This window comes from Saimiri boliviensis, chromosome 11, assembly GCF_048565385.1.
Source record: "Saimiri boliviensis isolate mSaiBol1 chromosome 11, mSaiBol1.pri, whole genome shotgun sequence".
Taxonomy (NCBI): Eukaryota; Metazoa; Chordata; class Mammalia; order Primates; family Cebidae; genus Saimiri; species Saimiri boliviensis.
Window position 1 is genome coordinate 26,075,005 of NC_133459.1, and position 10,340 is coordinate 26,085,344.

The following is a 10,340-nucleotide window of genomic DNA, read 5'->3' on the forward strand; positions in this document are numbered from 1 at the left end:
CATATTTGATTATTTTTCCTCCTCTTTTACTTTATTCATTAGCCTTCCATTTTGTACAGACAATACATATTAGCTTTCAAAAATGGCTTTATAAATACTAAAAGAAAAATTAAAAAAAAATTTAAATACTAAAAAAAAATAAAAATGGCTTTATAAGCTACTTAAGTCTTTTTTTCTAAGTATCCTGCAAAATCCACAGTCTCTGTCTCAATATTTTCTAATTTGTTTGTTGAAATTGTAACAAAAACTTTTCAATTTTAGAAAAATCAAAGTTAATTTAAAGTTTTTCTTCCTCTAGAATACACACTGACTGCTTTTTAATCATGTTTGTTTATTGTTCCATAGGCAATCAAAAAAGCAATCTCAACAGCTGGTGGCATTCAGGCACACCTTGTGGTTTAATTGTTTCTAAAGGACTTTCTTTTTTTTAACTCATAGTTTCTTTTTATTCTCCCTCTGAAATGTGCCTGAAAGATTAGACTTACTCTGCATAGCCTTTGAGATCAGACTCAGGACCAATATGTAGGGTTATAGAGAGACAGGTTTTGGCTCAACCTCAAGAAGATTGTTTTTACATTACAAGCTTTTGTAAAAGACAATTTTTCTGGAGAAGTAGTAGTTTCCTGTTATTGGAGCCATTAGGAAAGAAACTGGTTTTTCTGCCTTGTTACCCTAGCCACCTTTGTTCGTTTCTAGCAGTTCTTATTGAACGAGGAATTAGAGTTAGTGAGGTCTGGCCCTAACACAGGATAGAAAGGACGGTTTTTGTCAACAATTTATTGGTATGAGGGGAATCCTCTCCCAAGAAGCAGGAAGGGTAGAGCATTAGGAGCTTTGGGGACAACAAAAGTTACTTATATTAGCTCATTACTCTCGTTATGGGTTTAAATAGATTCTGTTCTGTTGAAGGAAGACAGGTCCTTAGCAGGTATTGAAACAGATGTGAGACTGCAGCTATAAGGGTGCTTCCAGATGGGAAACTAGTGGAGACTGTAATAGGTCCTTTCAGTACTTTTTCCTGCATGGCTTGTTTTATGATTTTGCATTTATTTTTGTTATGCAGTAATTCCACCCATTCATTAGTTATGAGAGCATTGATTCATTCTTCCTCTGACAGTCTTCTCATATGTTTCATGTAGACTGAGGAGGGTAGGAATATTCTTGTCAATTATATATGTCTTCCAATTCTAGCTGTAGAAATGTTTGACTTGGTAACTATGAGGAAGTTTGTCCATTGGTTAGGCTTGCTATTTGGAGTTCCTTCCTGCGTAGAGAAATGCTGATTATTAGATGTGGTTTAGGTTATAAGAACTGTGAGTTATTGCCATATACAGGGAGTTGAGAATGAGTATTCCAGTGTCTGCTTAGGAAAAGCAGTTTGTGTTTTATTTTAAAGATTGTCCTGGAAAAAGGAAAGAGTGTTCTTTGGGAATTCTCTAGAGGACAGGATTTGACCCTCTTGGCACTGATTGCTTAACTTGAGTCTGAGGCACTTCTGACTGGCCATTGAAAGCTGTGCACCCTCACTCTAAAAACCATCCATTATGTGTGCAGACAAGATTGTACATATTCTGTGGGGGATTTACAGAGTCTCTGAAACTGTCCCTTCTTAAGAGGCTCTGCTAAAAGGACATAGAGTCCACCTGGCACTTCAACAAAATGGAGTGCTCCGATGCTGTTACTGGGAGGAATCTGTTCAAAGCGCAAGTTGTGGTATGACTCTGGAGTTTGCTACCTCTTTGTTGCTTTCCTAATGCAATGTTAAGAAGTCTTGATGTTGGAAATTACAATCTGCAGCCCAATTGTACTGTAGGGGAAGCTGGCTTCATTCCTGTTTCACCTTTTTTGAAAAAGAACTGACTGCTCTTGGGTGGGAATGCAGCAGTTTCTTGGCAGATACACTGCATCGCGGTGCTTTGGGACAAAAGACAAGGCCCTGAAGGATGAGCTCTGAGGGGAGCATTACAGAAAAATTATGAGCCCACAGTTTATAATTTCATCTGGAATTCTAGGGAATTGATTTAATCACAAAAGTTAGGACTGTTTTTTTAGTACATCATCGGGGATCTTTAAGGAACCTGAAACAGTATCCTTAGCTCTTGGGATGTAGCATTTATTTTAGTCCTAAATGTGAGAAGATGCTGCAGGGTTGTGACTTCGGTTGGTAGAGTTATCTGATGGCCACCTTACCTGTGCAGTTCAACAAATGCCATTGAGCCCAGCACACGTGGTGCAATGTGCTTGATGCTAGGATTCAAATAGTTACTCCTGTCTTTGAGCAGCTTGCAGTCAAGTGGCCTAGGATGCATCCTCAGGTAGAGAAAAGTTTATCCATCCAAGTTACAATATTTTCCCCTGATTTTTAAATTTAGCTTCTCCCCAGACCTGGCTCTGGACTCACCAGGCACTGACCACTTTGTCATCATTGCCCAACTGAAGGAAGAAGTAGCTACCCTAAAGAAGATGTTGCATCAAAAGGATCAAATGATTTTAGAGAAAGAGAAGAAGGTATGGTTTAGTTAATTCCTCTCTGACCAGAATGATACAAGGGGGAGATATGTGGTATGGGACATAATAACTCTTTTTAACTGATGTTTGTGGGGTACTTAACATTGACACTTTGAGAGCCTGTGTCAAGATTGGGATATCTTGGGAAGAGGCTGGCCATCTGCCAAGATGACTCTTGAGATGGCATTGCTTTGGTCAGTCCACTCCAGTCAATTGGGCTCAAAAAGCTGATTTTTCTCAGTACTTGTAGCTTCCACTTCTCAGAGAGGATGTTTTGTTTTATTTTGTTTTTGAGACAGGGTTTCAGCTGTGTCACCCTGGCTAGAGTACAGTGGCACAATCATGGGTTACTGTAGCCTCTACCTTCCAGGCTCAGGCAATCCTCCTATCTCAGCCTCCTGAGTAGCTGGGACTATAGACATGTGCCACCATACCTGGCCAGTTCTTAAAAATTTTTTGTAGAGACATGGTCTTATTACGTTGCCCAGACTGGTCTTGAACTCCTGGTCTTAAGTGATCCTTCCTTATTATAATAAGCCTTTGAGGTGGGAATTGTTAAAATCATTTCATAGGTGAAGGATGCCTCCAGTATTTTTCCTCTTAGGGGTTTCTAATCCCCTCCTCTAGCTCTTTATGTTGTCTTGTACCAAATTCAGAATGCTGTGATTCAGTCTGAATAGCTAAGACACTGATGTTAAATTATTTACTTGCATTCATGTAATTTTTTTTTTTTTTTTTTTTTGAGACGGAGTTTTGCGCTTGTTTCCCAGGCTAGAGTGCAGTGGCACAGTCGCGGCTCATTACAGCCTCTGCCTCCCAGGCTCAAGCTATTCTCCTGCCTCAGCCTCCCAAGTAGCTGGGATTAAAGTCTTGTGCCACCACACCTGGCTATATAGAGATGGGGTTTCTCCATGTTGGTCAGGCTGGTCTCAAACTCCTGACCTTAGGTGATTTGCCTGCCTTGGCCTTCCAAAGTGCTGAGATTACAGGCGTGAGCCACTGTGCCCAGCGCACATTTATCTAATTTCTACCTCATTTTACAGATGAGGAAACAGACCCAAAGAGGTTAATATGTCCAAACCACACAGCTAGTAAATGGCAGAACAAGGGACTACAACTCTTTCTGGCTCTATGTTCCTTGTACTGTGCTATGCTTTCTTCTGCTAGGAAGGTGGAGATTAATAGGAAGACATCTGTGTTCTTTCCACTTAACTACATGACTGTGAAGTGAAAATGGCCCAAGTATATTCTCTCCATGGACTAGATCAGAATGCCACATAAAAGGATTTTTGTAAAACAGGGACAAGATGGACACTTGTTTCTACTGCTTTGCAGAATTAGGGTTTTATTTATTTATTTATTTGGAGACAGGGTCTCACTCTGTTGCCCAGGCTGTTGGGCAGTGGTGTGATCTCAACTCTTTGTAGACTCAACCTCCCTGACTCAAGCTATCCTCTCACCTCAGTCTTCTAAGTAGCTGGAACTGCAGGCGCTAGCCACCACACCCAGCTAATTTAATTTTTGTCTTTTTTTTTTTTTTTTAAGACATGGGATTCCACTATGTTACCCAGGCTGGTTCTCAAACTCCTCAGCTCAAGTATTCCGCCCTTTCGGCTTCCCAAAGTGCTGGGATTACAGGCATGAGCCACTGCACCTGATACACAGTTAGGGTATTTTTTTTTAAGAGATAGGGTCTCCCTATGTTGCCCAGGCTGGAGTGCAGTGGCTACTCACAGGCACGATCCCACTACTGATCAGCACGGGAGTTTTGACCTCTGTTTCTGACCTGGGCCACTTGACCCCTCCTTAGGCAACCTGGTCGTCCCCTGCTCCTGGGAGGTCACCATATTAATGCCAAACTTAGTGTGGACACCCGATCGGCATAGCACACTACAGCTCAGAACTCTTGGGCTCAAGCAATCCTCCAGCCCCAGCCTCCCAAGTAGCTGGGACTACAGGCACATGCCACTGCGCATGGCCAGAGTTAGGGTTTTTAAAAGAGCAAAAACAAATAGATTGTTTACCAAAGCTTTCAGGATCAAGGTCAACACTCCTCAGCTTGGAATACAGCCTCTTTTGCCTCAAAGCTTAGCTCACACATCACCTCTCTGATTTAGAATTTCCTTGAAAAGCAATCTAGCTAGAAATCTAGCTCTGCCCCTTGCTAACTATATATATGATCTTGGCCACATTACTTAACCTTTCTAAAGATCAGTTTTTTCCTCTATAAAATGGGACTACTACCCCCACAATGTTATCATAAAGATTGACTGAAGTAATATGGTCAGTTTTTCTGTAGCATAGTAAAAGTTCAGTAATTGGTAGCAGCTATTACTCTCAAGTATTCAGAAATGTTAGTTCAGGATTTTGTTTAATTTTCAGGAAAGCTTTAGAAAAAGAGGGTGTGGAATTCCCAGGCTTTGATTTAGATACGGATCTGCCAGAGAGCCCTGGATTGCATTAATTTGGGTGACCATTTAGCTCTCTGAAACTAAAAATTTTTTAAATTGCACAGAAATTTCTTCTGGTCACTCTGCCTTGTTTCCCTCAGATTACAGAGTTGAAGGCTGATTTTCAGTACCAGGAATCACAGATGAGAGCCAAAATGAACCAGATGGAGAAAACCCACAAAGAAGTCACAGAACAATTGCAGGTGACTCTGCTTATTTTATGTGCTAAAATTATGTACCTACCTGGTATACCTAGCTGATTGTATTTTAAGCGATCACCTCTTAGATTTCTTTTTCTTTTCTTCTTCCCAAATCTCACCTTGAAACCTCTTAGATTTCTTTTTTCCTCAAAGCATTGACAAATCATGTTAATTCCCCTTTTAGATTTTTTTTTTAAAGAGATTCTTTCTCTGTTGTCCAGGCTGGAGAGCAGTGGCACGATCATAGCTCACTGCAGCCTCAATCTCCTGGGCTCAGGTGATCCTCCCACCTCAACTTCCAAGTAGCGAAGATTACAGGCATGTGCCACCACACCCCACTAATTTTTTAAAAAATTTTTTTGTAGAGACAGGCTTTTACTGTATTGCCTAGGCTGGTCTTGAACTCCTGGCTTCAAGCGATCCTCCCACCTCAACCTCACAAAGTGCTGCAATTACAGGCGTGAGCCACCATGGCCGGCCTGTAGATATTTTGTATTGTTTCACTCTTGGATGTGTTCTGATCTTGTCCCCTCAAAGAGAGTAGATTTTTTTTTTTTTTTTTGAGATGGAGTTTCATTCTTGCTACCCAGGCTGGAGTGCAATGGGGCGATCTCAGCTCACCGCAACCTCCACCTCCTGGGTTCAGGCAGTTCTCCTGCCTCAGCCTCCTGAGTAGCTGGGATTACAGGCACGCGCCACCATGCCCAGCTAATGTTTTGTATTTTCAGTAGAGACAGGGTTTCACCATGTTGACCAGGAGGGTCTCGATCTCTTGACCTTGTGATCCACCCGCCTCAGCCTCCCAAAGTGCTGGGATTACAGGCTTGAGCCACCATGCCCGGCCTAAGAGTAGAATTATTAAGTATGCTCTTCATTTTTTTAATGAACCAGATGTGATTCCAGATGTCTGAATTACAGATTCTGTTTATCCAGCTCATGAAGTTACTCTAGAAGTTGTATTGCATAAAGCATTCTTTTGTAACAGTGGGTCCCAAAAGTTTGAGGTACACTGATTAACATCTGGCAAATACTTTTTTTTTTCCTGAACCAAGTGTCAAGCCCTAGGGCTTCCTGTTTTCCATCTCTAGAATTACTCATCTCCTTCTGACCCTCCACATCATCTGCCTTAGCATCTGCACAAAAAAACAGATCCTATCCTGTTTAAAGCATAATTCTTGCACGGATTTTTTTTTTCTTTAGGCCAAAAACCGAGAGCTCCTGAAGCAGGCAGCTGCCTTGTCCAAGAGCAAGAAGTCAGAGAAGTCAGGAGCTATAACCTCTCCATAACAGACCTCAAGGAGGCTCCCTAGCAACAGCAAATGGAGTTGTCCAGAGTTAGGGTTGGAGACCTGGCTGTTCTGTGGGAATTGCAAGCTTTCTTAAGAAATCTCTATTTTATTACAGTTACCCTTCTTTGTGTGACTGCAGTGGACTGAATGGAAACACCTGGTTTGTGCTGTGTTACGACTGCATGCTTGAGTGTTTGAGATTTCAAGCTCGATCTCTTTCTCTCACTATTAGGACTTTTTTTCTTTCTCTTCTCTTCTCTCTCTTTATTTTAGGTCTCCTTTTTTTCTTTCTTTTTTTTTTTTTTTGTGGTAGTCACTGCTCAATGTAATGTGCAGATTTTTTTTTTTTTGGTCTGTCATTGCATCCTGCCATACCCATGAGCAAACAGTTTGGCATTAATTATATATCACTGCCACCTTCTGATCTTTGAAAACTGCCACCTTCAGACTTGGTATAATGGAAGAGGCTTTCTCTCTCCAACAAACCTTTTGCTTCAGGGTATACTCTTGGGTTTTTTTCCAGATATATTATGTATGAACTTTGTACTATGTATAGGCAGAGTTTTATTTATTTTTTAAAAAAAGAAACTTTTTCTTGATAAAGGAATAATGGTAGCCTAGCTAGTTCTTGTAAAAGTGATGCCTCTTGAAAAAAAAAACAGTCCTATTCACTAGCTTTTAGTAAAAGAATCAGATCTTTTCTTTCTTGTTACCTTGGAGTCTTAAAAATGGATTGCTAAGGTGAAACAATTCAATGCATAAGTATGGAGCTAAGTGCCTTTTGGAGGATTTCTTGGAAGAGCATTTATGGAGATACTTAAGGGAGGTAGTAAAGATTTGAACTGTCTGTCTTTTTAAGTAAGGGCAGAAAGCAAGGTTGTCCAGGTTGTACTGGACACTTCTCTCCCCACCCTTTTCCTGATTGTTTCGTGTAATTGATTTTAAATGTTCACACTGCCACTTCTTTAAAAAAAAAATCCTTTATTTGCTTATATCAGTTGTTTTACTGGGCTGCTGTCAGAGAACTTTTTTTTTACATGAGCAGATTAAAAATGGAATAAGATGGCTGGGTGTGGTGGCTCACACCTGTAATCCCAGTGCTTTGGGAGGCCGAGGCGGGTGGATCATTTGAGGTCAGGAGTTTGAGACCAGCCTGGCCAACATGGTGAAACCCTGTCTCTACTAAAAAATTACAAAAATTAGCTGGACCTGGTGGCACGCACCTGTAATCCCAGCTACCTGGGAGGCTGAGGCAGGAGAATTGCTCGAACCTGGGTGGCGGGACTTGCAATGAGCTGAGATTGCAACACTGCACTCCAGCCTGGGTGATGGAGTGAGACCCTGTCTCAAAGAAAACAAAAAAAGGAATAATATTTGAACTACAGAACATTTTTAGGGTCAGCATGAGCTGCTCATGTAAGGACTCTGAGTCTGATTTGGAAAAGTGGTATCACTGTACCTTCTCCCCACTCCTCACCCACCTGCGCCTGTACACTCCCTGCTTTTAATGGAAATGTACTAAAAACAGTTGCTTCTTAGAAGCACTTGCCTCAGCCAGTTATGTGTGCCCTGTCTTCCCTTCCTAACCCTGTAGGCACACGGATTTACTTTTCCAGGAAAGGACATAGATTTACATTTCTAGGCATACTCTCAGGTCCTCTATGTGATTGATGTTTGTGAAACAAATTAGGGTGTGTCATGTATGCCATGAAACAACAAAACCAACTACCCTAGAATAATTTATGCAGGGAGTACTAGAGTTAGAAATAATAATGAGGGCAGATAACATTTGTACCTCAGTCCACCAAAAAACTGTAGCACTAAATTTAACTTCTAGGCATTTCCTGGAAGTAAATGCTCTATAATTTGTGATAGCATTCTCATAAATGGAGTCATGCACAAATTGGACAGAGATGTGGAAATGGTGGTTTTCTTCTGATAAAAGATACAGTGGACCATGTCGCTTATATATCACCCTACTAGGGGATATAATTTTCCTTTCTAAGCAAGGGAAATGGCAGTGCTAAATAGTTTTGTAAAGTTTTTGAATGAGAAACTTTTAGGTAAAGATAAACTGTCATAATATTTTTCAGATGCATTTGCACTGACTATGAGGGAAAAACTAGGGGGAAATGACAGTCATGGTTTTTTTTTTTTAATTTTAAGGACTGAAATTCTGTTACATGATGTATGACAATATAAAAACACATATTTAGTTTTATACTAAATCTTTTTTTAAGGTGTTGGCATTTAATATAAAGCAAATTCACACATTTTCTAACTTTCCATAAGTTCCAAAAAGGGAAAGAAGAAACTTCAGTCTTGAAATTTTGATTTTTAAAAATCATGACACTGTTTTACCATGAAATTGAGTAGCTAACTTTTGGTAACACCTTTTGTTTCTTTGTATGTTTATAATAATGGACATTTTAAAACACAGGAGTGTTTTGGTTTGTACAGACTTTGACAAATGTGTGTTAATAAAAATTCATATTGACTCAAGTGTAATTATTGGATTTTGTTTTTATTTCTTGCTGATTTACCAACAGATATACCCCGTTATTCCCTTCAGCCTAGAAAAGTTTGTCTTGCTTGTAGATCAAAAAAATTAAAAGCATTACTGCTAACTGGAAATTTCCTGTCCTTTAGAGAATAAACTGATTCTCATTTTCTCTTCTATGGCTCTGTTTTGAGACAGAGTCTCACTCTGTTGTCCAGGCTGGAGTGCAGTGGCAAGTGGCTCACTGCAGCCCCGACTTCCTGGGGATTCTCCCACCTCAGCCTCCCGAGTAGCTGGGACTACAGATGCACACCACCATGCCCAGCTAATTTTTTTTAAAGATGGGGTTTTGTCATCCAGGCTGGTCTCCAACTCCTGGGCTCAAGCCATCTGCCCATCTCAGCCTCCCAAAGTGCTAGGATTGCAGGAATAAGCTACCTTGCCCAGCCTCTTTTGGTGATTTTATTTACCCAGTTTAGGTGCTCATGTGACTGTGCTGGGCAGTGCAGTTACAGCAGTGACAAAACCAAGGTACTGTCCTTACAGGGCTTCCATTTAGTGGAATATTGGACACCACCAGACCACCATTGTTCCTTGATTTAAAAAAAAATTCTTTTTGAGACAGTCTCTCTGTCACTTAGGCTGGAGTGCAGTGGTGCCATCTCAGCTCGTTGCCACTTTGACCTGCCAGGCTCAATTGATCCTTTCACTTCAGCCTCCCAAGTAGCTTGGACTACATGCGTGTACCACCATTCCTGGCTAATTTTATTTTTTTGTAGAGATGAGGTCTCACTATGTTGCGCAGGCTTGTCTTGAACTCCTGGACTCAAGTGATCCTCCTACCTTGGCCTCCTAAGGTGCTGGGATTACCCAAGTGTGAGCTATTGTGCCCAGCCATATCCTTTGATTTTTATATCTATCATTTTTCAAAATATAATACAGAATGAATCTTCATGAAGTATGAGTGAAAGCTTTTTGAAATGTCATCTCAGAAGGAGAGGCATGGGCCGGGCGCGGTGGCTCAAGCCTGTAATCCCAGCATTTGGGAGGCCGAGGCGGGTGGATCACGAGGTCAAGAGATCGAGACCATCCTGGTCAACATGGTGAAACCCCGTCTCTACTAAAAATACAAAAAATTAGCTGGGCATTGTGGTGCGTGCCTGTAATCCCAGCTACTCAGGAGGCTGAGGCAGGAGAATTGCCTGAACCCAGGAGGCGGAGGTTGCGGTGAGCCGAGATCGCGCCATTGCACTGCAGCCTGGGTAACAAGAGTGAAACTCCGTCTCAAAAGAAAAGAAAAAAAGAAAAAAAAAAGAAGGAGAGGCATGTATTCCTTTGATTTTTTTTTTTTTTTAATCCCCCTGTGGTATTTCAGGAAGGAATGTATTCCTTT

At 41.0% G+C, this 10,340-nt stretch overlaps 1 protein-coding gene across 4 annotated transcripts in view; it reads left to right on the top strand.

Annotated features, from left to right (window-relative positions):
- Nucleotides 1-8,955, top strand: part of FAM76A (family with sequence similarity 76 member A) — a 34,132-nt gene extending 25,177 nt beyond the window's left edge. For all 4 annotated transcript variants that reach the window (XM_003921280.4, XM_003921281.4, XM_010346066.3 and 1 more), the window contains 3 exons: nt 2,373-2,508; nt 5,060-5,161; nt 6,359-8,955. In XM_003921280.4, the coding sequence (XP_003921329.1) occupies nt 2,373-2,508; nt 5,060-5,161; nt 6,359-6,445 (325 nt within the window). In that variant the 3' untranslated portion in view covers nt 6,446-8,955. The remainder of the gene's footprint in view (nt 1-2,372; nt 2,509-5,059; nt 5,162-6,358) is intronic.
- Nucleotides 8,956-10,340: the final 1,385 nt, after the last annotated feature.